This window comes from Pyrgilauda ruficollis, unplaced genomic scaffold (assembly GCF_017590135.1).
Source record: "Pyrgilauda ruficollis isolate IOZ18807 unplaced genomic scaffold, ASM1759013v1 scaffold54, whole genome shotgun sequence".
Taxonomy (NCBI): Eukaryota; Metazoa; Chordata; class Aves; order Passeriformes; family Passeridae; genus Pyrgilauda; species Pyrgilauda ruficollis.
Genome location: NW_024527044.1, coordinates 8,348,339 through 8,376,156, shown reverse-complemented (window position 1 = coordinate 8,376,156; position 27,818 = coordinate 8,348,339). Strand labels below are relative to the sequence as shown.

The window sequence follows — 27,818 nt, the reverse complement described above, 5'->3', positions numbered from 1 at the left end:
CCAAACCACTCTGGTAATTGCAGAAATAAAACACATTATTGCATGAAAGGAATGTGTAGTGTGTTTTCTTAAATGTATCTGTAAAACCCCCTCTAAAATCAGGAGTGTGGACAGCCCAGAGGGTGAATGTCACACGCATGAGGACATGAGGTGGAGGTGACGTCGACTCCATGAGGGTCCCAAAACTTTGGGAACAACGCCGCGGGCAGACTTCAGCGCAAGCAGCGTTCCACAGAGCTGCTTCCCAGGAACGCGGCCCAGAAGGCAGAGCCCATGGAAAGGGACATTTCGGGTTAAAGAGTCACTAAGGGACATTTCGGCTTGAAGAGTCACTGAGGGCACCTAGGGCGCTCCCGTGAGGGAGGTGAGCCGTGCCGCCCGGCAGGGGGCGCGCTCCCCGCCCCTCCCTCCCCGGGGCTCCCTCATCCCCTCAGCGGGCGATGTTGCCGCGCCACCGCCTCCACCTCCTGCTCTTCCTCCGCACCCTCCACGGCTCTGCCTTCGGCATGGGCGACTGGGCCTCCCGCCTGCCGCAGGCGGGCGAAGCGCTGCCCGGCAGGACCCAGCGCATGGCGGTGCCAGGTAAGTGGGAACTCCGTTTCCTTTCCTCTCCTTCCCTCGTCCCCCGCTCCCGCCCGCCGCCGCCTCAGCCGCGCGCCCCTTCCCCGCGCTCCGCGTTGCGCATGCGCGGTGCCCTGGCGGCGGGGCGGGGCCGATGCGGCGCGTGCGCGCTGAGGGGCGGGACGGGGGCGCGGGGAGGGACATGGCGGCGCCGGGGGGCGCGTCCCGTGAGGGGGCGACGGGGACAGGGGGGTAAATGTGCCTTGGGAAGGGGTTTGTGTCGAGGTTCGCTCGTGCAGCGGTGTTTCTTGTGTGCTGTAAGAATAGGGGTGGATGGGTTGTTGGAGCAGCTAGCGAGCGCGGCTCTTGGTGGCCCAGAGAAGCTGTGGCTGCCCCGTCTGGGGCAGTGCCCCACTGCACTGGAAGTGTCCAAGGCCAGGTTGGACGGGGCTTGGAGCAACCTGGGGTAGTGGAAGGTGTCCCTGCCCATGGCAAGGGGATGGAACGGCATGAGGTTTAACATTCTTTTCCACCCAAACCATCCTGTTATTATTTTCTATAATTTCTCTTGGCTATATATGAATTTTCTCTTTCATTTCTTACTGAACCTGGCAACAGGGTTTTAAGCAGATTTCCTTAGCCCTCACTGTTTTCGTTAAATAATAATACTTAAAAATAAAACCATGACACGCTGTGTATGTTCTGTGGGTGTTTTAGGAAGAAATCTTTATGAGGGTGGTGAGGCCCTGGCACAGGTTTCCCAGAGAAGCTGTGGCTGCCCCGTCTGGGGCAGTGCCCCACTGCACTGGAAGTGTCCAAGGCCAAGTTGGACGGGGCTTGGAGCAACCTGGGGTAGTGGAAGGTGTCCCTGCCCATGGCAAGGGGATGGAACGGCATGAGGTTTAACATTCTTTTCCACCCAAACCATCCTGTTATTATTTTCTATAATTTCTCTTGGCTATATATGAATTTTCTCTTTCATTTCTTACTGAACGTGGCAACAGGGTTTTAAGCAGATTTCCTTAGCCCTCACTGTTTTCGTTAAATAATAATACTTAAAAATAAAACCATGACACGCTGTGTATGTTCTGTGGGCGTTTTAGGAAGAAATCTTTGTGAGGGTGGTGAGGCCCTGGCACAGGTTTCCCAGAGAAGCTGTGGCTGCCTCTGGATCCCTGGAAGTGTCCAGGGCCAGGCTGGACAGGGCTCAGAGCAACCTGGGATTGTGGAAAGTGTCCCTGTTCATAGCAGGGGATGAAATATGATGGGCTTTAAGGTCCCTTCCAACCCACAATAATTTTGTGATTCTGTTTGCAAAGTGCTTTTAAGTTCTTAATAATTCTTCCTATTATTTTTCTCCTTTGAGTAGGTGTGTGCTGTCAGGTAAGCAAACTAGCAGCTCAGAATGAAAGAATTTACTTTCTGACAGTCCTCCTAGGAACTGAAGGTGTTCTAAGATGACTCTCAGTGCTGTTCAGGAGGAGTTTTAGTGGCACTGAGGTGTTGGATAGTTCACATATGAGGTATTTATTGAATGAGGTGTTATTTATACGTATCATTGCTGCAGGCTCCTATGGACCCTAACAAAGTATGAGAACTTAGGGTTTAAAATAAATACTTAAACACCTTAAGTGCATAAGTGCTTGTGGAAGAATTATAAATGGATGATGGCGTAAGCCCAGTGGTCGAGAGCATAATAAAATCTTGCATGTTATAGATACTTAGTAAAAAGCTGAAGGTAGTGGTGAAATGAAAGGTAGCAGGAAGAGTGTTATTTCTGGTGTAGAGAAAATGGACTCAAAGGATGGGTGCAGAGGTGGGGTTTGTGCAAATACAGCAGTGAACTCCAGAGATGATGCCAGGAGCGCCAGAGATGGCACCAGCAGTAGCACATTGCCTGGATTAAAGTGGCAGCTTCAGGTTGTTTGTTGAGAAAACAGAAGACACACCAAGCTCATTTTATGCTGAGTAACTGCACAGGTAGAATAATTTTGGGCTGCTGTAGAAAAAGCATCCTGATAAGAGCAAATACAATTTTTTAAAAAATGTTTTTCTGTGGCTAAATGTGGTATTACATATGTAATAACAGAGAACTGTCACTATTAAGATGTAAAGTGCTCAGAAAAGAATGGCAATTAAAATTTAGGCTGATAATCAACTCAAGGCTGTTTGACCCTGCAGACCCTTGTCATGTTAATAATGTTTGTGGGTCAGGAACCAGAACTGGACCTGGTATTCCAGGTGAATTCTTACCAGTACAGCACAGAAGAGAGGAATTTTTCTTTTCTCTGCTGTCCAGAGTCACAGTTTGCTTTCTCTGTGAAAATGTGCACTGTGAGCACATTTAACCTGGCATCCAGCAGAACCACAGCTCCTTCCCAGCAGCTCTGAGATCATCCTGCTCTTGCTGTTGACCTCCCTGAGGTTTCTGTTGGTGTAGACCTGGAATTGTTCCAGGTCTCCTGTGCTGTTTGCTGTGTCTGCTCTGGCTGTGTGTTTAACGCTGCCCTCAGATCTGCTGAGCGTGTTTTCTGTCACATCACTCACTTTGCTCTTTCAGCTATCGAGTGATTCTGGCCCCAGCAGCAGCCCCTGGGGTCACCTGCTGCCCACCAGACATGAAGGTATCGATCCCTGCCTTTGGAGGCTGCTGCTCCTTGCCATTTTTGATGTGCAGGCTGTTCCTCCAGCCAGGACTTTGTCAGCTTCCACAGCAAATGCTGGGAGAGAGGGTGTCAGAACCCTGCTGAAGTCAACATTTGCTACAGCCACTGCTCTGCAGAGCCATCATTTCAGCCTGAAAGGGCAGCTCAGCTAGACAAGCATGATTTGCCTTTGGTAAATGTGTTGGTTATTCCTGATTACTTTCTTGTTCCCTGATTGGAAATAATTTCTAAGAGGGCATTGTCCATGATATCTCCTGGGACTGCGCAGAAGCTGAGAATCTTGTACCCCCTCAGTTCTGTTTTTCCCTTTCTTAACAGCAGTTGTTACTGTAGCCCAGTTCTCATCATCAGAGATCCCCAATCACTGTGGTTTTTCATTATTTCTGATCCATCACAGTGTTCTGATGGCCTCACCAGCAAACTTGCCCTCTCAGCTCTGGAAAAACTCCCTAGGGCTCCTTGGATTTAAACACATTTAGCTTCTTTAAGTAACCATAACCCATTTTTCCTCATGTTGTTTGGTTATTTTCTTTCTGACTGTACCAGCCTGGAGAGGTTTTGGAGCAGTTGTTGTTTCTGGAGACTTGTGCAAAAGAGGTTTTGAGTACTTCAGTCTTTTCTGTACACACTTCTAGGCTGTCTCCTGTATGCATCAATGCACCTTGATTCTTTCTGAGCTTCTTTTTACCCCTGTCATTTTTGTGGATTCATTTCTTATTGCCATTTGTGTCCCCAGCTAGGCTGAACTCCAGCTTTGGCCTCACTGATTTTGTGCCTAAATGCTGAGGTGGTGCTTTTCTTTGCCTCCTTTGTTATTTGTTTTTGGTCTCAGTATTTTAATCCATTAAGCAGCTCTGTGTTTCTGATGAAGTTCCCACTATTTCTACATGATGTTTTGTTCCTTAACTGTCTCAGAAAGTTTTTTTTTTCCAAATTCAGACCACATTGAAGAGCTTTTTTCTCCCTCTGGCAGCCTCCCAGGAGCTTCTACCTCTCAGGGACTGCAGCTCCAATCTCTGCTCTCTGTGACCAAAGCCCAGGGAACAGCTGGGGCTGCGTCAGATTTAGGCTGGATATCAGGGAAGGGTTCTTCCCCCAGAGGGTGTCAGGCACTGGAACAGCTCTCCAGGGAATGGTGACATTCCCAAGGCTGTCAGAGCTCCAGGAGCATTTGGATAACGCTCTCAGGAATGCACAGGGTGGGATTGTTGGAGTGTCCTGGGCAGGGTCAGGCATTGACTCAGTGATCCTTGTGTATTCTTTCCAACTCAGGAGATTCTGTGATTCCATGATAATTCCCTACGTAAGCCAGAGTTCTGCAAGTAGAAAATGCTAACACTGTGTACCTTTCAGCCTTCCTCTGGATCCCCATCTCGCACTGTCTTCTGGCTACTGACAGGACTGTTTCCTTCTGGAGCCCTGTGCTCTCAAGGAGTTGTGTTTCAGTAGAGTGCAGCTCCCCATCCAGTTTTTCTGTGCTAGGAAGGATTATTCCTACATCCTGCATAACCTGTTCTGATCCCTGCTCCAGCTGTGTGTGCTGTGCCAGGTCTCTGATTCTTGTCACATCAGAGGTCTGTGACCATACCTGGACATCCAGGTGAGCCAAGCTCTGCCTTAGGGTGCAGACACTTGAGGAGAACTTCTGCCAGAGCTTTCTGGACCTGCAGTGTCCATCCTCTTCACCTTCAGTGGTGTTAGCAGCCTTTTACTTTCCTAGCTGAGGAGCTGCAGAACATTCAGCTCCTTATCTCTTGGAGATCCCATTGATTTCCTGCTCCTCATCCTGATGGGATAAAACATTCTTGGAGCTTCTTCTCTGTGCTGCAGCATCTCCATCTGCCACAGCAGAGCTCCCAAAAGTGAGGCTGCTGCTGCCACTGCTGAGATCCCTGTGGAGGAGCACCAGGCTCTTCCCAGAGTTCATCTGGAGGGAGGTTGAACTTCCAGAGATGTTGGTGCACACTGAGAATCCAAGAAAATCATGCAGTTAGACCTGGATAAACTGCTCTGCATTAGCTGAAAGGAATACAGACATTAGCAAACATCACCTACTTTTTTTGTAAGCAAGTTGAGTTTATCAGGTCTTGTACAAATTTCATAATCTGGGAATCAGAGTTTGTTGTGCAGTTTTCTTTCCTTGCAATAGAGCATCTGCATTCATTTTTTAAAATTACTTAATATCCTTGTATAATGGTGCAATAAGATGTTGTGCTTTATAGTAAAAACACTTATTATTTATTGCTTCTACCTTTCTAGTATAACTCTACTTTTCAGAGTTAATTTTAGTTTGATTGCTGCTGAAACATGGCTGTGTTTTCTGAGTATGTGAGGATTTATTACTTACACTATTTAAAGAACTGTTTTATTTTATGACAGTGGTAGGAGCAGTAGTCAAGGACCCTATGAATGTAGACACTGAGTAACAAATACATATATACACACACACACAAAGAGAGGGTTTTTTTTTTCTGCTAGATGTCCTGAGGTAGCAATGTGCAATAAATTAAAAGAATGTTTTTCCTGCGTATATATACACACACAAAGAGAGGGTTTTTTTTTTCTGCTAGATGTCCTGAGGTAGCAATGTGCAATAAATTAAAAGAATGTTTTTCCTGCCATTCCCAATAAGTAATGTCAGAGAACATCTTCTTACACATCTGTAGTGACTTGACTTTTTTGAGGCAGAGAAAGTCCAGCTCATGGGTAGAGAGCTTTAGGATTGTTTAAACCCATTAGGCCTCTTAGCTTTACAGCTAAAGATTAATAGAGCAGTAATTACAAATGTGAAGGAGGTCATGGTGAATTTTAGTCTGACCTTCTGTGTGAAAAAAAGAAAAAAAAAAAGCACAGCATTGCCATGAATTCTTGCTTGAATCAGATCACACTCTTTAAAGAAAACATTGATTAAAAATGTCATTTGACAGAGAATCCACATGCTCTCCCTGTTAGTCTTTTTTTTTTTTTTACCATTCTTAAGACGCTGAACAGAAATTATTGTGGTCAAACCAGTGGCTTGTGGTTTGATTGGTACTTCTACTCACCATTAAACTATGTCCTCAAAATAAGGAATAAAATGAAAAATAGTCATGTTTATTTCCTTTACTGATTAAAAGAATTTGTAGTAATGAGAAAATACTAATTTTTTTCAGACATGAATTCAGTATCACTGTATTTTAGGTCTAAAATAAAGATTCCTGAGATCATACCTCAGGACAATATCTCAAAATAAAGTTCATCTTAAGGTTTAGGAGGATTTGTTTCTTCAAAATTTCCACCACTTTATTTATGTGGTACAGTTCTACATAATTAATTAATTAGTTGTCCATTTTTATTGAGCTTGTATGAAATATGGGCCAAAAAATGCAAGACTTGACTTCCATTGCAGTTCAGTGGAGTGTGTTGAGTAATAATGTCATATGTGGTTTAGCACTTTCCAAATTGCAATTTATCTTTCTAACTCGGAAAAGTTACTTATTTCTTCATACTAGAACACACTCAAGCCATCAATTTCCATAAATTATTAAATTTCATTATAATTTTGTTGTGTATGCCAAGACTGAAAGCAGAATTCACAGCAGAGAAACACCTCACCTCCGTGATTGTTTATTATCTGAAAAGACTTCTCAAATTTGTGGTTACAACTTCTTTACAGGTACATCCAGGATGAATTTCCTTGGAAATCCTGCCTATCATGGCTTTTTTTAGTTCTCTAATTTTTTTAGTTCTCTAATTTTTTTTTGTGCGCTTTGTCAGGTAATTATATTCACACACTAAACACCTAATTTTCAAGCCAAATTTACAGCTGTAAATATTGTGCTCTTGTTGGAAAAACAAGAATTGCTTTTAACCCCCAAGTTGCATTTTACATTTTGGAAGGTGCTGCAAAGGAGAAGCAAAGATTTAAGTCAATATAAAGAGATTTTTTTTGCTGTTGTTTTGCATATGCTTTTTTGCTCTTGGCAGCTGGAAAACAACAACCCAGAGGAAGTTAACAGGCACAGAGGATGCTGGAGAGATGGAAAGCATGCAGGAAATATATTTACAGAGCTGCACATCCAGCTGCCAAATGCTGCTTTTGAGGTGGAATAACCTTGATGGAATCACCCTGCGCTTACTTATCACCTCTCACTACATCCCAAGAGAAAGGGTGACATCATTCATCACTCAAAATACACAACAAACCCCTCAAAATACACAACAAAAAAGTGAAAAGAAAAAAAAAAAAAAAAGAAGTCTGTTGTTGGAGTCCCTGGAGTTCCTGGAGCTCTGCTTAGCATGCGGCTCACAGCCGGGGGGTGCGGAGGAAGCGCTCCCGGGGCTTCTCCTGGCAACAGCCCGGGTTGCTGGGAGACAGCAGCGCCTAAATGGGGAGAAACTTCACCCAACTGGCAGCCTCGTGCATCCAAATGAGGCTTGCTGGAGGCTTCTCGTGCTGGTGCTGTAATTTCCCTCTCCGAAATGGAAAAGGAATCCAGAGGATCTTTACCTAGAGGGCTGTGTGTGGATGCTGCTCTGAGGGATCATTCAGAATTGTGTTATATAAGGGGTTAATTATTCCTGGGTGAAGGTAGTTGTGGTATGCAGGGTTCAGGAGTATCTCCTTGCTGCTGTTTTGAAAAGGGATGTGAATGTCTGAATTTGCCAGATTTGGGGTGTTAAACCTATCAGTTATGAGAGTTAAACACAAGGTTATGTTTACTCTGGTTGTTTTTCCTGACAGAGAATATTTTATCTGATTTTGTTTGACTCCTGAGATACATTTGGCTGCTTTGGCTGCTTGTGCCCATTTATCTTTAGCGCAGGAATGACACTGCACTACACATTTTGGTAACGTTGTGCCCTGGATCCCAAATGTTCCTCCATAATTAAAAGAATGCATATCGCAGGTACAGACATGGAATTAGGTTTCCCACTGCTTCTCTTTCCACAGCAGGTAGGAGAGTGTGGGGCAAACTTTCCATTGCAGCAGGAACACGGTGGGACAGAGCACTGGAAGGGGCTGGGTGGTGCTGCAGCAATTCCCAGAGTTTGGCTGTCACAGGTAGACCAGGCACTGGTGCTTTTGGTTCCTCAAAAGACATTTAAATCAGGGAAATAGTGTTTAAATCAGGGAAATAATGCCCAAAATGCTGTTTTCTTCCACTGGCTGCAGGAGGGTCTGGTGACCAGTGCAGGGTCCAGTGGCCAGCTCACGTGGAGGTGTCTGTGTGATAACCAGCCACAGACAGAGCCCTGGCTTTGCTGTTAATGACCTGTCCATGTAATTGATATTCAGTATAAAGCCTTTAATTAATTTATTTATTGCCCAGGGTCAAAAGCTGTATTTTTAATTCTCTACACCAAACACCAGTTCACACAATCAAAGTTTTTTCCTTTACTTTCTTTAATTTTCCTTGTTCATGGTTGTATATGATATTGCTAATAATGAAGGAAGGAATTTCCAAAGTCAGGTTATCCAAATGAGAGTGAAATTTTTTACACATGGAATTGCAGAGGTGCAGGATCTTTAGTTCCTTCAGAACACACAAGGGGTAAACAATAAAACTCACTTTAATTGATTTGAGAGAAGATAAGTGCAGAATAGCCCTTAAGGCAGATTTAAGGTAGCTTGAATATTTCAGGTATTAATTCCTGTGTTTTAGTCCTTCTCTGTTTCTTTGATGTACAGTACTTCCTTTTGAATTTTTTCAGCTTTAAAAGCTTCTGTGGTTTAATTAATGTCTTCCTGTCAAATTTATACCTTCAAATTACAGTGGTGTACATTGCCTTAACTTCAGGTTTATGTACTTTTTATTGAATTTATTTTTACTTTGCAATCATTGAATTATTTGGCTTATAATTTATTGTGTGATAGGCATTGCTTTATCCTTCCATGCTTATCTTTTAATTATTATGTATGGAATTTCTGTGATATGGATACATTTGATTATTGCACTTATTTTGTTGCAAATTTTTATGATACGTATGAAACTTGCATTTAAATTTCCAGTACAATTAAAATAATGCACATAAATAAGCCCTTAGTACAAATCAGATAAAAACCTGTGCAATAAAACCCATCACAATCCAGGGATGGTTATTACAGTTTTGTATGTATTGCTCGTAGTTAATTCCTCTTGCATATAATGCAAAATTTGAATTAGTGGAGATTGTTTGGGTCTTTATTTTGAAGATAAGATCTTATTTTCTCTTGAGAAATATGGCCTGGTGGATGATACCTGTATTTTTACTATAGTTTGGGCTTGATTGCTCAGGAATTTGACTTTCTAGGAGCATCTAGGAGAGATGCTTTAAGGAATGCCCACATTTCAGGAATGGCTGAGAAGCAGAACTCCAGTGGAAACTAATTTTTTTAGTGTCCTCAATGTGAGACAGAAATCCCTCTTCTTGAGGGTGTTTGTTTAGGCTTGAGGACTTTGGAGGTAGAGATTTTGTGCCTGAGCTTCTGGCTCAAAACTTCTAGGAACGCAGTGAGGAATGAGAAGTGTTGTGCAAGGGACAGACAGTGGAAGTGTCTTTGGGTTTCTGACATTGCCCATCAGTGTTTACAGGCTTGGAAATGTACTTCCTAGTTCATCAAACATTCAACTCCTGAAACTTTCATCCCAGAACTCCTAAAGTGGGAGCAGGATTCGAGGGAGTCTGGCATTGATGACTTAACAGGCTGAGGGAGGAGAGGGATGGCCCCAGACAGCTCTTGGTGGGACTGGCAGGGACTGGTACCTGTGTATGGCAGGATCGCAGGATGATCCAGGACTTCAGGAGATCATTGAGATTGGGATCAGTAGATTGGCAGCTGATCTGCTCCTCTTGAAGAAAAAATGTTTGCAATCATCTGCTCCTCCCAAATGTTGGGTTTACATTCTAAAAAATGGCAAAATTCCAAGTCAGGGAATCAGTGGCTGATTTAGCAAACTGCAATAAGATTTCATCTAAGGTCATCAGAATCAAAATAACTGCACCAGAGATAACATTACAATATACAGGATCTATGTGGACTATTTATATTGCTTCTTCCTTTTGTTTATGTTCTTCCTTAAGGATTCTTCTTCTTACCCTAAACAAGGATATGCAAACCTTCTTCTGCATTTACTGAGCTTGTCCTGGAGAGCAGCAGAGATAAAATCTTGAAGAGGTTGCACTCAGACAACTTCTAATAAAATAAGCTTCTCACAGAATAATAATGCTTAATTTCAGTAGGACCTTGAGTGACAATTTTCCAAGTTACCACTCAGAAAGGGAACAGGAAAGGGAAGAAATGAGCACGCAAATAAAATATAGAGGGTGGATTCTTAAGCAGAATGTCCTAATATGTCCTTTTTTTAAAAACAATTTTAAGATGTTCTCCACTTTGTTGGCAATTTCCAGTCATGAATGGGTATAACTGCTCTGGAGTCCAGCTGCATCCTCTGGAATGAAGGAGCAGGACCAACAGCCCATCTGTTTGCCACATTCAGTTCTGAAGTTCTGCACCTGAAAGGTCTTCTCATGTTGTTGGCAGCTGAACACAATTCCTGTTTAAAACCTGAGTTTTGAGCACTGAAGGGATTTGGGGTAGGACGTCACACCTCATATCTCCCCATTGAGTGGCTTTAATGCATTTGTTCTCTTACCACTTGTCTAAATTTCTTGCTGTTTGGTGTAACCTGGTCCCTTGTGCCACTGTTAGCCATCAAATTTTACCTGAAAGATGCTGTCTTTTACTGGAGAAGGATCCCATCCCACGCAGGAAAAGCTGGATGCAGCCTAACACTGCATTCCAGGGTGGGAATTGCAGATTGTTTCTGTGACTGTGAATATGCCCCTGGCTGGGGACATGGAGATGATTCAGATCATCCTTAAATCCTTGGAGAGATCCTGAGTCTGGCCTTTCTCTGTTCAGCCATTGTGGCATTCACATTCTCTGAAAAAATTCCTTCACCCAGGATTTTTCTCCTGGGAAGTTGAGAGGCCTCAGAGAAAAGGGAAACAATTCTTATCTGATTTGCTTCTCCTGTGTTGTGCTCATGTGTTTGGAGATTGTTTACCCACAGGTGATTGTTTCATTGGATTCTGCTGTGAGTTGTTTTGATTCATTGGCCAATTATGGTCAAGCTGTGTTGAGACTCTAGAAAGAGTCACGAGTTTTCATTATTATCTTTTTAGCATTCCGTAAGTATCCTTTCTGTATTCTTTAATATAGTATAGTATTCTTTAATATAATATGGTATTATAAAGCAATAAATTAATCTCTGAGAATATGGAGTCAGATTCATCATTCCTGCCTTCATTGGGGCATTCCCTGCAAATATAATAAACCACTATGTTCCTCTGAAATTCCTGGATTTGGTACTATTGCCAGTTGACAGTGGGACACAACATCGTATTTTGGATGTTGTTGGCTGTGCCTGGGCTGGTGACATAAGGCCAGAGGATGGGATATGGAGGAGCCATCAGCAGGATTTGAGTGTCCCTCCATCCATGGTGGCGTGGAATTGCAGACTCCCACACTCACCCTTTTGCTTTAACTGATTTCTCCTTAAGTCCTTGTTTAAGGCGTCATCTTTGTGTTAAACATTCACACACCAGTTAAAACCTACTCAATGTTTGATTTAGTTTACAATAAGTAAAAGCAGACTTTTTGAATGACAGGCAAAAAATCACGAAATGTGTATTTTATCTTTCTGGATACTTGTGCACAGATGTTCCCAGATATTCCTGTTGTGAAAGTATTAAGTATAATGGAAGTGGAAAATGAGGAAAACCCAGCACCCTCTGGGCTGATGGCTGGGTGAAGATGAGGAATTTGGAGATACTGATCTCTGTAGAACCATTTAAAATATTTAATTAGTGAAAATTCAGTTATTGAACACAAAGCACTTTGTACCTGAATTTTACAATAAATCCCTTTATTACTGCAAAACAAAGAGTATGTTCTTATTCCTCATACCTGGAATTATGAGAGCTTAACTGGACCAAATTTTAGGTGAATTCCCTTAGTTATTTGATTTTTTTAGAGCCTCCATTTTCATAACAATTGAAGATATTTGAGAATTTCTAGCCACAAGTCTATTTTCACTCCAGCCAAATTAACTGTAAGTGGATTTTATTAAGAATAACTATTTCTACCTCAAGTTCCGTGCATTTATTTTTCATGTTGCACACTGCAATCACTTTTTAAATGCCGCTAAGTCCTATCTGTAACTGTTTTTCTCCTGAGAACTAAAAGGAGATAATAAACAATGGTACCAGTGGTATTTAAAAATCCATGTTACATTTTATATTGGAACTGTTCTGGGTGGTACTGGATGGAGAGAATGGGAAAATATTTTACCCTAGGAATGCAAATTCTGTTTGCTATACTCTGGAAACCATCTGGTCCTAAAGGAACTGAAGAAGAGCACATTTAGTGGAGATTGACCCATGGATTTGGAATTTCAATTTGGGGCGGAATGCCAGCACATGATGAGCATTGAAAGATAATCCCGCAGTGATTTTAGGAAGTTGTTGACAGCTTCCCATAGAGTTTGGTCTTGTCATTTATTTGCCTTGCAAAGCTGGAGAGCTCCACCCCACAGTGAGACAGTGCCAGCCCTAAACCCACCGGGCTCGCGGATCCGCTGCTTTGATTTTCACCTGGATTCAGCTGGAACTCTCCGTTCCTGGGGCTAATGTTTTCCATGGCACGGGAAAGACCACAGTCAGGCATACATGATTTTGTCAAAATGATAAATGGTAAGTGCAGATGATAGGGGGGCAGCTGCCAGGAGGAGACAGCCCCTCCTGGACCAGAATTAATTTGGGACATGCAAAACTGTGCAAAACAAGCTGCCAGAGGTGGTCACTGTATTGACTCACCTTGGGAATCTGCAGGACCCAAGGCCCTTGCAGGTCTAGTTCTTCATGTTCCATGTTTTCATGCATTTATAGGCCTTCATTCTTCTGTTCTTGTATTTTTTTAAAATTTTATTTCATAAATTCTTGGAATGTTGATTTCAGCTTTCACTGTCTTCCCTTGCCTCTTCTGGGTGGCTGCAATATTCCTTCTTTTTTTTCCTTCTCTCAGTATTCCTTCTCATTTTATTGGTCTCTATGTAAAAGCTACAGTCACTCACATGTTCTTAGAGCTTCCTCAGTGTTTGGCTGTTTAAGAAAAGTGGAGAATCAATAGGAAATTCTTTGCCATCATCTCTGTATGAACAGCCCAGGTAAAAGGAGCCTTTTTCCTGTCACATGATGCACTTTCACCCTTCAATAATAAATCAGCAAAGCATCTGGCTCCAAAATTAGACTCCTAAAAACCTCTGGCTTGTTCTCAGAGGCATTGGCTTCACTTATCTCTAATGGAAATGGCCACAAATGATAACAGGAGTGTGATAGCAGAAAGACTGATAGAGTTAGCCCTGATATATCAGATATCACAATGTGTTTATTTTAAAAATAAAGTATTTTGGGGCCTGTCACACCCAGACTGACCTGATATCAGGTGGTCTGGATGAAGCATTACACAGCTTTCTTTGGTCCATGACACTGAGGTGTCCAGCAAGGAAGAGAAAAAGGCAAATAAAAGCTGTACCTGACATTTGAAAGTATCTTTTTGGGGTTGTATTCCAAATAGAACAGCTTAAATGAATGAATTACTTCTTCTATTCCAAAGTTTTCCACTTGGGAGAAGGAAAATCATTCTCACTTCACAGGTGCACAGGGACAGGTGTCCAGGTGTACCACACTGGGGAGACACAGAGGTATTTGAGAGAGATATAAAAATATATGGATAAAAGGGAATATGATGACATCAGGAGGCTTTCACTGGGAGAATTTTAAATGAACAAATTCCAGGGGCATGAATGTGTAAAATGCATAAAAGATCACAGAATCATTAAGGTTGGAAAAGAGCTCTAAGATCATCAAGTCCAAGACGGAAAAAAAAAATTTGAAATGAGTGATGACCAAGGCACAGATCAATATTAATTTTTTTCCTAATTCTTCAAAGAAGGACCAGTGATAGCTAAGATACTGCAAAAGGATAAACACAGGGATTTTTCTCTGAACATGGGGATATAGATGGTGTTGAAGGACAGAGCTTCATGTGGTTCTGTAATGGTAAACATCAAAGGTGGTCAAATTTGGACTGGAGATGGATAGGAAAATACTTGGAGTGATGAGAAATTTTACTTTTTCCATATTTTGTGTGTTGGAAAAGAATAACATAAACATCAGTAGGACAGCTGGAGAGAGGAGAATGCTCAGGAGACACGTGAGGATGGAAAAGCACTTTATAGAGTCACTAATACAGAACCTGGTGTTAGGTCCAGTTATCTGGAAGTTGAGTACTGGATTATTGCAGCCTTCCAAGGAAAAATCCATAGACTTTGTGAGGAAAGGAAAGGAAAGGAAAATGGGAAAGGAAAATGGAAAAGGAAAATAGGAAAGGAAAGGGAAAGGAAAGGGCTGACGTCAGAACTGTGGGAGGCAACAACAAGAAGAGCAAATTGGAGAAGCTGAGGGGGGAACATGGTGAAAACATGAAGAAAGGGCCCAAAACAAGGTGTGGAGAAAGTTTTATGTTTTCTTCCTGTCTGGAAGTTACTGAACGCTCAGTTCATTGGGATGGAAACTTCTTTATGTGAAGGAGGAGAAATGAGTTCCATTGAGAGATATCAACACCTTGGAACTGGAGGATGCATCTTGGAAGGTGTCACAGAGGGAGCTGGGAGCAATTCCAGTGGTGGTGCAGTTGGAGTCCTTAAGAGGAGAGAGGGAGTTAGGAGAGCTGCAGTAAAACACGCCTTGGACAAAAAGCTTTAGGGCAGGAAGAGTGGACTCGTTCCTGCACATGAGATCCACCCTTGCTGGGTCCACTGCCTTTGGAGCAGTATTCTGAGGGATAAAATAAGGCTCTTCATCCTGTTAGAAAATTCTTTCCAGGAATACATTTGGCTGCTCAGGAATATATTTGTTTTTAGTGCTTTAACTTTCACTAAGAGTAATGAAGGAATAGTTAATATAGTTCATCTCTATTGGAATTTTATATATATTTTTAGTATTGCTGAAGTCCCCTGTTGTCAATACATACATTTTTGGAAGGAAAACTAATTAAAATCTGAGCATTTAATAGCGACTGCTGCAATGGTGTAGCTTTTCAGAGTTAATTCCACAGTCAATAATTTCTATGAGATCTTTTTGTTCCCATGTTGATGCCTGATGGTCTTTCAGTAAAGGCAAAGCGACACATTAGAATTTGCTGTCAAGTATACAAAGAAAAGAAAGATTATACATAGTTTTTTTTTTTTTTTTTTTTTTAAGACGAGCTCAGGCAAAGAAAAGAAATAGAAAGATTATACATAGTTTTTTGTTTTTTTTTTTCCCCAAGTTGGCCCTGTCATGAGGATACAAGGTGCAAATGGAAATAAGTGTGCAATATTTTGAAGCAAAAATGTGATTTTAAAGTTAATGGTGTTCTGGAATTGGGAGTCTACTGGGAGAAACATGGATGGATCTGTTACAGTCACACAAGGGTAACCTTATATGGATGTCTGAGGTCTGAAGGGTAGAGAATGAACATGTTTTTTTTTTTTAAAAAATAATCATTATATAACGTCACCCAATCTCTGACAGAACAGAACCTTTAGAAGGAGAGAGGGATTTCCTTGGATACTGGGGGAAGGAATTGTTCCCTGTGAGGGTGAAGAGGCCCTGGCACAGGTTGCCCAGAGAAGCTGTGGCTGTCCCTGGATCCCTGGAAGTGTCCAAGGCCAGATTGGACAGGGTTTGGAGCAACCACGGACAGTGGAAGGTGTCCCTGCCCATGGCAGGGGGTGGAACTGGATGGTCTTTAGTGTCCCTTACAGAGAATGAACATGTTTTTTTTTTTTTTTAAAATAATCATTATATAACGTCACCCAATCTCTGACAGAACAGAACCTTTAGAAGGAGAGAGGGATTTCCTTGGATACTGGGGGAAGGAATTGTTCCCTGTGAGGGTGAAGAGGCCCTGGCACAGGTTGCCCAGAGAAGCTGTGGCTGTCCCTGGATCCCTGGAAGTGTCCAAGGCCAGATTGGACAGGGTTTGGAGCAACCACGGACAGTGGAAGGTGTCCCTGCCCATGGCAGGGGGTGGAACTGGATGGTCTTTAGTGTCCCTTCCTACCCAAATCGTTCTATGATCCTGTGAACTTCTGAGACTCTCTATTGAGTAAACTTAGAAAATTAAACACTTCAGGAATGTTTTTTTCCCTCAGAATATTCTATTTAGCTCATTAATGTAATGCATGTATTTTAAAAAGTTGGCATTTTGCCTTGGCAAATAGCTTGAAGATAAAAGAAAGTTTATTCCTGTAATTTTCCTCACATGAATTCTTGTCATTTAGAATATCTTGAATGAAGTTCCAAATATAATTTTCTATCCTTTAAGTCTTGTAACACATCAGAAATTTCCCACCAGAGTTGACTGTTAATGCTGAGCCATTTCTGCTCTGAGTGCCACAAGAACTTGAGCTGTTGAATTAACAGATGACATCATTGGCTCTATGGATGTGGGGAGATTTTTTGTGTGTGAGCTGGGATCCAATTTCTTATTAATTTTCAGCTTGATTTTTAATAATGGTGGAATTGAGAAGACTGGTTGTTTTCAAGCTGGAGTTCAGATAAAGTTAAAATGTGCGTGACTTCTGAGCGTGATCTTAATTCAAATCCATACATCTCCTGCTCCTGGCACCTTCCCATGATTCTGGGGAGGAGAGAATGAAAACACATTATTTTAAGGAGTATTTGGTGCTTATTAAAATTACACATACGCCCGCCTTCCAAAGAGTCTTGATTTACTGCAGGTTGTTCATGTGTCGCATGCGGACATTTTTAGCGAGCAGATTTCTTATCCCTGCGAGAACAGGGAATGGCTTCCAGTGCTCCACGATCCGGGAGCACAAACGTTGCATCCATTGTAAAATGTAGGGAACCATGAAATCTATAAAGCCGATTTGGCAGGAGCAGCGGCTGTTGGTGCCAAGATTTGGTTACTGACCCACAGTTTCCTGTTTGGAAATCTATTAATTGATTCGCAAAGAGCATCTTTTTGGAAAACAAGGATTCAGACAGGCTGGCACAGGCTGGAGCTCCGCCAAGACTGCTCGGGAAGGTTGCCATGCTGGGAGCGAGCGAGCGAGAGAGCGAGAGAGCGAGCGAGGCGAGGGAAGAAAAAAAGGCAAGACTTGGCACAGCTCAGTCAAATCAGCTTCTTTTGTCTGCTGTCTCGGCTTGAGCTTCGCGAAAGAAAACCGTCCTGGGGTACAGAAAAACTCACAACTTTTTTTTTTGGTTTTCAAACTTCCGTCGCTTTTTAAGTCTCTTGGGCTCTTGGGAAGTGGTGGTGACATTAAATGACGTCCAGTTAGCAGTGAGCAGAGAAATAAAAGCTTTTAATGAAGCCTCCACAATGTCAGTTTGTACATATGGGAAATACGATATTTGGTGATTTTTTTTCTTCCCTGTGTCTGATTAAACTGTAAGGGAGCCGAGTAACTTGGAAGATTACGGAGGGAATGTGTAAATAAAAGGGAGAATTTTCATTTTTTGCAGCAAAACAAAAACTTTTCGTCGACACAAACATGCTTTAAAACCGAACCTGACCTCCTTCGGAATACGTTCGGAATGGGAATTCCAGCGTTTCTCTCGACAGAAACGAACTTTTAGTGGAACCTCCTTAAAGATTTCATCTGACCCAGCAGTGAAGTAAGAGTAGAGAGAAAGTTGTGACTTCAATAGAAAAGTGAGTATGTTCTTAAAGCCACAACGTTTGTTTTTGCTGCTTGGTGCTGTCCTGGCTCCATGTCCCAGCCTTTAGGGACAAGGCTGAAGACCCAGCAGGACACGCCGAAGACACCCAGGCTGTGCCTGAAGGGCAAAATCAGAGCATGGTTATTCTGCTCCTGCTCTCAAACATTCCCTTCAGTGCATCTTCCTAGAGAGCCTCTGAAATCGCTGAATTTTCTACTTTTAGAAGCAACAAGAGATGGAAAAATAACGGCTGCTGCCAAGTGAGGAATGTTTGAAGATGACACAGTTGATGGCACTGGATACGGAAACTTCAGTTTGTAGTTACAAGACCTGTTTGCTGCAAACACTGAAAAAATCTGCTCTTTTCTCAGGAATTAAAAGAAAATGGACTAAAAAAAACCAGTGCCGGCTGAAGCATGGACGCTTTACAATTTCAATAAAATGAAGGACCTAAAAGTCCATTGTTTTCTCCAAAGGTGCCTGGTTTTTCAGGGAGAGAGGTACCTGCTTCTGATTTCCTGGGAGCAAATATGATCACACTGCCTATTAGGCCTGGATGTGTTGGGATTATCCTCCTGCTGCTGTGACAATCAGCATTATTATTATTTCAGGGAGTAACTGTAAACCGTAGATTTTTATGGATCGGCTTCGCTTGGAGTAAGTATTACCCTATCCTTAAAAACTGGATTGTTCAGCCTGAGATGTGCAATTCCTGGCATGCTGCACATTTCCCTCATTCTTCCCTGCTGAAGGGAAGAAACAACATTAATGGAAAGGTTTTTAATAGGAATGTGTTTGTGTTTTGACTGTGGCATTTGGATTATGAGACTTCTAAAATTAACTGGTCTTTTTGATGATGTCAAAAACTTGGGTCACTTAATATTACATTAAATTGGTTTCTTAGCAAGATCTGTCTGATTTTTTACTACATCAGTGAGCCTTTTGAAAGAATGCTGTAGTTAAATAGTGGTTAAGATGCTGTTGTGATTAATATTTGGTTCACTGAAACATTTTGATAGTGTTTCTTAGGGAGTTTTGAAGAAAAAAATTCTATTATTCTGTCTTTCTAAATCTTTAAAAGATATCCTCAGCAGCCCAGTGTGGGAATAGGTATGCCGTGGGGGATTTCTAATGGATCCTGGGTGGAAGGGGAGTGTTTGGAGGAGTTGAGTTCTGCTGTCTGTGTGGTTCTTGTCTGTTGTTCCTGCGCAGGCACTGCCATGGGATGTGCCTGGGGACACGGGGATGTGCTGGGCTGAGTTTGCATCACAACACTGCCCTAAGTTTGTCTGTCCGTGGGGAATTCTGGAAGGAATTCCCATTATTTCTCAGAAATCCCGTGCAGTGTCAAAGCATTTGCTGTTTTCTTTAATTGTGGCATTCCAAACCAAATCTTTACTGGGTGCACCTATTAAAATTCAGAAAACAACAGAAAACATTTATGGTGCTTCCTCTAAGGGAAATATTAAAATGACCATTACATTTCTAAGTGATACATTAAAATAACCATATTTCTCTCCCAAGTACCTACTTAATTTCATAAATTCAGGTTTTAAACATGATCAACATGTGGGTGCTTGCAGTGCATTTATAAAGAGAAATATTTGTGCAAATATTTTAACATCTGTGGACACTGAAGTTATTTTGAAGCAGTTCCTGCAATGTTGGAAACACTGTTTATCTCTGAAATATCTCATCAGTACGTTTTGGGTTCCTAAATGAGATGCACACCACTGCACACTTCTTTTGGCCTGCATAATAGAATATTTTTCTTCCTGCTGAACTCTTTGATTTTGAAAGTTCATCTAAGTGCTAATTTTTTGGAAAATATCCCAACTTGTCAATTTAAAAATGAAATTGGAATTGCAAGGTTTAAATGGTTGGAACCTGAACATTGGTTGGATTGTATGCAAATGGAATTTCTGGTGTAATTTGACATGGGTTATTGTATTTATGTATTTTCTTCACAAGCTGGACTTTTCTGGATATTTTAATCTGATTATTCATTGCCACCATTCATCTATAATCCTTAATTATTGGATAGGTTTAATAACTTCATAAATTAACAATTTGTGTTTAATTCTTAATGAATCATTAATATCTGTTTTATATTGGATTGTACAGTCTCTTAACGTGGCATATTTCAGTGTGGAGGTGAGGGTTGGTGGTTGGGGTTTAACTTCATTTTTGTTATTAAACCACAGATAATATTTCACATTAGAGCATCACGTTGGATAATGTGATGGGCCAATGTCTGATTTCATTGTAGTGATTAATAGGACATAAACCAAGGTTTACGCTGCTGTTTTAATTAGTGTCAAAGTAGTTTGAGATCAAAATGGGCCTGGAATGGGCTTCGTTTGTGCCTTTTGTATTGATATATCAAAGCATTTTAAAAATCAACGCTTACTCTGAACCCCTGTGGTTATTGGACAAGGAAGAGATGAGCAGTTCTCAGTATGACTGTGGATTCTTCCTAAATATGGTTGTAGGACAATAATACAAGTGTTCAAATGCAGTTTATGGAGGTTTTGGGTGTTATTTTGCATTCCTGTAGCCATGAGAAATTATATTGAGATTCTGCACATGGTAGAACTCCATGTGCTGAGGTGTCCTCTGGGTCTATAACAATATTTAAAAAAAATAAAATTGAAAGTTACGTTTGTTATATATTTTTTAAGTTTCCTTCCATTTACCATTTATTCTTTACCATTAATCCAAAATAATTGCTTATTTTGTAGTCCACCATTCTCTTGGCACACTGGGATTGACTTGGGTGGAATTCCACTTCTTTATGCCATAGAAGCCACAGTCTTTATCCGTGCCACAAAAAATTTGAGCAAAGTCAATATTATTTCGTCCCCTGTAACTCTTAAAATATCATTTAAGTGAGTTGAGTAACTGTTTTAGTCATTGTGGAGGAATAAACATCTTTAGGAAGTTGTTAGTGAGGTTGTCCCATCAGTCCTTTGAGCCACTCTCTTTATTGACCATAAATAATTGGAAAATAGAAGAAAAAAATGGTGAGAATATAAAAATATTGATTTTTAGTATTTTTAAGTTACATTGTCATATATTTATAGATGAGGAATAGCTCACGGTTGTTTAGGATCTGGCTGATTCTTATAATTTTCTTAATTAAATTGTTTTAGAAATAATAGAAGCTCGTACAGTTAATAATTATGGACACCCATGTTTTTCCTATTTTTCTTTATAAATAAGTTATGCCCAGTGTACATCTGAGTCAATATACAGCAGTACTCCCATATGTATTGGATGTGATGGAATTGAAAAAGTTTTCAGGGATAAATTATAGGTAATGCAAAAAAATCCCATTATTGTCTTTCCTTCACATTTATTTAATCACCTATTTTTGTTAAGTTTGCCAGGATCAAGCAGAGTCTTGGTGTCATCTTTTCTCCTGTTTGCTGCTGACCTCTTCAGCCTATGTCAAATTCTGGTTTATCTGAGATTACAACCTCTGTACTATCAAATTTTGGGGTTTTAAACCTGGAAATGCACAGTGTTGGCAGCATTGTTTGCTCTGTGTGCTCTTATCTTTTTAATCAACAGATTAATAGGAGAGAAATCAGGGAATATCCAATCCCTCATCTTGAGCAGGGACACCTTCCACTATCCCAGGTTGCTCCAAGTCCCCTCCAGCCTGCCTTGGAACTTCCAGGGATGGGACATCCAGCACCTCCCTGGTCCATGACTGATGGTTCAGACACTTTCAGATCCACAGTTTAGGAATTAATCAGATCCCAAGAAAAGTGTCTCCCTCATATGGACACAACACTTTTACTGAATGCCAGAGGAAATGGGAATGGTTTGGTTGAGTTCGCTAAACTACAATGAAAAGATCTTCCATAAAAATTAATATTAAAAGAATAAGGGAAGAAGCATGATAAAAACATTGGGTTTTTTTCTCTACTAAATTGCATCAAAGTGGAAAATTTCTTTGACCATCTTCTTGGATTATGCACGTAAGAGTTCCTTCTTTTTTCCTGACACATAACAAGGGTTTAGTCCTCGTTCTCCAAATGCAGACTTCGGATTTCAGCACTGAGAGGTTTCCATTGTATTGATTTTTCCCTGCAAACCTTCGTCCCTTATACACCTTAGCACCACACCAAGTGTTCAGTGTAAGAGTAGACACAGAGTAAAAGTGCTTTCCTTCATGAAGGAATTCTGTGTGGTTTTGTTTTGGAAGCCCCACAGTTGTGTCTTTTCCAGTCCCACAGATAGGAACAGGAATAAATTCTGTTTCTTGTTCATCTAATGCACAGCAAGTAAAAACTAAGAACTCTACAGACAGTACAGTGTTCATTAAGATGATTCAAATTTTCATTTTCCACAGGCAGTGATTTTGGTTATAAAAATTCCATCCCAGATTAAAGCACCTGCAGAGACTGTGGAGAGGACAGACTGCAAGAAAATGTGTAGGTTCAGGAGGAGCATACTCAGAAAAATCTCAATTTATTTTGACCTGCATTGGTAGAAATAGTTGAACATGGTAGGTTGGGAGGTTTTGCACTGAACTGTAGGTGGTATCCAATGATAAAATCTTCTCCAGGGCGTTTGTAACCTCCTCTTGTTTTTGGCATTTTTCCCATTTCTGAGACCAGCCTGTTGTTTGCCCATAAGTTTCCATTATAATCTGTTCCCAGCTGGAGCGAGTTGTGTTGGTCTGTCCTTGGCTGTGAATTGTTTGTTCATTGTCCATTTTCTTTCTGAAAAAGAAAGGTTGGAAGGCAGGAAGGACTTCAAGGAAAGAGAGGATATCTTCTTTACTTAGTTAAGGCTTATTGCTTTCATTGACATGATGGAATCATGGAGTGAGGAATCCTTTGGGTTAAATGGGACTTTAAACTCATCCAGTGCCACCCCTGCCATGGGCAGGGACACTTTCCACTATCCCAGGCTGCTCCAAACCCATCCAAGTGGCCTTGGACACTTCCACAGCTTCTCTGGGCACCCCGTTCCAGGGCCTCCCCACCCTCACAGGGAACAATTCCTTCCCTCTATTTAATCTAAATCCACCCTTTTTTGGTTTAAAGCCATTCCTCCTTGTCCTAATGGCTTTATTACCTACCTTTTGTTTATATCTGTGGCTTTATATTTATTTTTTATAAGTATTTCCATTCATTGTTCACAGTTATGATGCATTTTAAGGACTTGAGATGTTTTGTTCTGCTGCCATTACACTTCTGGCTCTGCTTTTCTGTTTTTGTGCACCCAGCGTAAAAACTTCATATAAACGAGTTTTTGTAATGTCTGCTGTATTTATTTTTTTTAAAGCTATGATTAAACTGGTAAAATCATAGTGTTGGTGTAATTTTGCATTTAAGATACATTCTGCTGTTTCAATAAACCCCATTGTCCCAGTATAATGCTTTTCCTTTCATATGGATACATGCTGTAGAACATAATTCTTTCTCTTTGGTAGAAATTCATCTGAAAAGGAACTGTTAAAAGCCAATGTATTTGTAGTGAATGAAGCAGTTTTAGCAGAGAGAACAATGTGGTTCCTGCAACACTGTCTCACTGTCTCCTCTTGAAAATTGCTCTGGTGCAGGAGACTGTTGTGGCACTTATTTTTATAGTTAGGAAACATTATTCTTGTTATTTAATTCAGCTGCTGACATAATGAGTGCTCGGCTGTAATGAATATTTGATGTGTTTATGCTAATGTAAAGGCCCAACTACTGCCAGTTCTCCCCAACCTTTATAACTTTTTAGGCAACAGTTTTAAGAGTGATGCACTTTGCCCAATGTGTCTTGATGAAAAGGGAGAATATTTTTATGGACACTCAATTAACAACTTCTAAATTCATTTTCTTGTGGTCTTTGTGGTTACTCTGTAAGATTTTAACTTGAAATGGTCTCTTCGGACTCTCATGAGAGAATTGGGCCAGGATCAGGATCTGCAGTGTGGATGTGTGGGGCTTATTACTCCTGTTTTCCCTCAGAGTCAGAGCCAGAGCTGGGCACTTCTAGGCAGATAATTCCAAGCTATTGGAGCTGCAGGTGGAATAGTTCCCAGTAAAACACAGAATCTTCTAAATAATTTTCTGCTTAAAGCAGCATAAAAACACACAGACATGTTTGAAAGGTTTGAAACATGAGGACAAAGATGTTCCAGGGGCTGGAGCCCCTCTGCTCTGGAGCCAGGCTGGGAGAGCTGGGGCTGTTCACCTGGAGAAGGATCCAGGGAGAGCTCAGAGCCTCTTCCAGAGCCTAAAGGGGCTCCAGGAGAGCTGGAGAGGGACTTGGGACAAGGGATGAAAGGACAGGACACAGAGGGCAGGGATGGATGGGATAATGGGAAGGAATTGCTCCCTGTGAGGGTGGTGAGGCCCTGGCACAGGGTGCCCAGAGAAGCTGGGGCTGCCCCTGGATCCCTGGAAGTGTCCAAGGCCAGGCTGGATGGGTTTGGAGCAGCCTGGGATGGTGGAAGGTGTCCCTGCCCATGGCAAGGGATGGGACTTTCGGGTCTCTCCCGACCCAAATCATTCCAGGATTTTTTTCAAATCCTGCACCCATCTGTGCCGACCAGCGGCATCTCTGGATTTTATGACCTTGTAGTGCCACCAAGTTCATAATGCTGTGATAACTTCTTGTGAACTTTTAGGATTTTTCTTACTCTGCTTTTTTTTTTATTTTTAAAAATGGAAGTGTTTTCTGTGCTCTGTTGTCCTTTTTTTTTACATGAAACTTGTGTGTCCCTTGCATGACAAATGTCCTCAGAATTGTCATTATCACAGACAATCTCAGTGCTCCTGACTGCAGACATCACCTTTGAGCTGTCTGTGAAATGTGGAGAATTTTGCCTGTGGTATTTGCTCCTCTCACCTGTTCCATCCTCTGGGATCGGGCACAATCCCACTGTCAGGAATTATGCCTGATATTACTGGAAAACATTCCTGACTGTGTCTCATTGTGAAAGGGCACAGCCCTGTGCCCCGGAGTGGCCAAGCTTGGATTTGCTTTGTGGCTACCTTTGCAAGGAGCTCATTGAAACAAATCTTTTGGGACATTCAGCAGCCAAAGGTAGTTTGAAAATGAAAAAAAAAAAAAAAAATTAACATAATGAGATAGTGAAAAAAATGCAAAAAAATGACAGAAGTAGGAGAAAGGAAGCCAAGTAAAGAAAGGGGGGGATGAGAAAAATGCTTTTAGGTGAAGTTTTGCCAAGAAGTGACTCCAGATAAGTTTTCATGGTCACTTTTCTTTTGCTATTTGGAACAGAAATCTGTTGGTTATGCAGAGTTCTTTCACTCTGCAGCATTGATTTTCCTTGCCCTCTGTGCTTTGTAGTAAATGATCAACCTCCTGTGCTGGCATGGAAAGAGGGTTTTATCTTTGTCCTGTGTTCCTGGGGTATGAGGGAACAAAGCCAATTAAATTAATTTAATTTTGGACAGCATATTAAGAGTCAGTAATCCTCTTGTATTACAGCTGCATGTCAGTTAAAGCTATTTGCACCCTCTACTTGCTTGGATTTTTTTTAGCATATTTGGATTTTTTCTTTATGTTCAAGAAATTTTTCTTTTCCTTTGTTTTTAGGTAACTGCAATGTCCTTATGTGTATTTTTAAAAATTATTCTTAGCTTACTGATGTGTTTTATTAAACTTGATCTTTCACAAAAAGATTTTATTTAAAGATGAGAGGGGTGTGTATGCATCTATACAATATGTATATGTATATGTGTATATATATGTATATATATATATACATGGGGTAAAAGACTTTTTGCTCATGTGCTTCTTTGAGATAATTAGGCCATTTACATTTTTGCATTATAATCAGGTATCATAAAGTTTGTATAAAGATTTTTTTGTTTTTCTGATAAATTTTCCAGATATTCTGGTGTTCAACTCAGTTTGTACACCTGCTTCAGTTTGAGCTTCTGAGTGACATTTAGGCCAAAAACTCTGTAATTATTTACTAGCAAATAATTTCAATTTCATTTATAATAGTTAAAAATAAACCAAGGAAATTTGTAAAGTCCTTGTCTGCCCACCATGTAGCGAAGCATTTTTTCTTAAAAGCCTGTGGTGGGAGCTGCGGTTTCTCATGTTGCCTCAAATTCACTGTTTTTCTTTTACAAGTCATTTTTATGTGTAAAAAGTTTATAGATTTAAAGTGAAAGCAGTTACTAGATTTAAAAAGTGCCTTTGAGCTTCAGGCTGGCTTTTCTTTAATGCTACAGTGAGGGACATGCTGACCCTTCACTCGCCTTTCTGAGGGGCATGTGAAAATAAAATTTGTCATTTGTGTGTCTCAGGATGAGACCGGGAGGCTTGTGTGGCCCAAAAGTCAAAATACCTGATGGAAAACTTGGATTGCACTTCCTGGGATCCTAAAACCATTAATGAAATGAAAGGCAGGACCTCCACTGGTCTTTCTCCTGCCTTGAAGGGCACCTGCACAATTTGCTTCATTTGGGATTTCTGCTGGAGCCACCTGAGTTTTTTCCTGCCACTTTCTGTCCAGATGAGGTCTTTTGTATTCCTGGATTGGACACTCATATCTCAATGTTCTTGTCCTTAAGGATCCTCTAGAGAGGGCAGCAGCATGGAAAATTCCTTCCTGTTCCTGGGAAGCTGTGAGGCTTTGTTGTGAAGCATAGATATTATGGAGAAATTCTTCCTTCTGAGGGTGGGAGGCTGCCCAGAGAAACTGTGGCTGCCCCTGGATCCCTGGAAGTGTCTAAGGCCAGGTTGGACAGGGCTTGGAGCAGCCTGGGATAGTGGAAAGTGTCCCTGCCCATGACAGAGGGTGGGATTGGATGGTCTTTGAGGTCCCTTCCACCCCAAACCATTCCATGATTCCATGATGCTGCACCCCAAAGAGAGCCCCCACAGATGCTGCAGTTGCAGAAGGGGGAACTGAGACATTCAATGCAGTATGAAAATGTTCCCACCTTTTCCTGCAAATAAACCCCACTTGCTGTATTAAAAAAAAAAATAAATTCCAGATCCTGGCTCCTTAATGAGAAAATAAATAATATAAAAAAGATTTTTTTCCTCACTCCTGTGTGTGCTCAGAAAAGGACTTCAAACTTCTTGTTGCAGAGCTAAAGGTACACCTGAAAATAATGCTTTGTATGGATCACCTGCAGATCCCATATTCCAGGCTGCAATTCCTATTTTGGGAATCACAGTTTGGAAGCAGTTAAAGGAATATCCTTCTCCAGTAACTCAATATAATGTGCAATGGCTTTAATATTGATGGAAAGACTCCCTTAGATTGTCCTTTAAATAGTTTTATTCATAACCTATGAATACTGCTTAGCAGTTTCAGATAAAATTGGCTTTATATAAAATTGAAGAGCCTGGAGAAAATGTTCTGTATTATTAACTCTATTTTGGCTGAGTTGAAACTTGCACCTCACAGGTTATACTGAGATTGGACTGGAATGGTGGGACTTTGCTATCCCCACACAGCTTCTGTCTGAATTACATAAAACTTGAACTTTTTAAAATTTGGTTTGTTTGCCAGTAAGTGAAATTAAACCCTTCTTCTTCCCTTCCAGCCTGGGAAGTGTCATCTTCTTTATCTGATGATTTTATTGGTCAAGTATTTGCAGATTCCAAAGTCCCAGTGCCTTTAATGGGATGACTTAAGTTTAAGCGGTCATAAAGGTGATTACAGATATTTTGTGTAGCTCAGACATGAAACCAAGCTGTCATTTTGCCATTGGTGTCAGCAGCTATTCCAGAAAGACATTCCTGAAGAAGTTGGAACCCTGTGAGTTCCATGCCTTAGGCAGAAGGAACAGGCTTCCAGGGCATCCCAGATTTAATTCTTGCACTGTGACAAAATAT

The 27,818-nt window shown here is 41.2% G+C and overlaps 1 protein-coding gene across 1 annotated transcript in view; it reads left to right on the top strand.

Moving 5' to 3' along the window:
• Positions 1–324: 324 nt before the first annotated feature.
• Positions 325–27,818, top strand: part of MSRA (methionine sulfoxide reductase A) — a 229,614-nt gene continuing 202,120 nt past the window's right edge. The window contains exon 1 of the mRNA XM_041480984.1: positions 325–582. Within this exon, the coding sequence (XP_041336918.1) occupies positions 441–582 (142 nt within the window). The 5' untranslated portion in view covers positions 325–440. The remainder of the gene's footprint in view (positions 583–27,818) is intronic.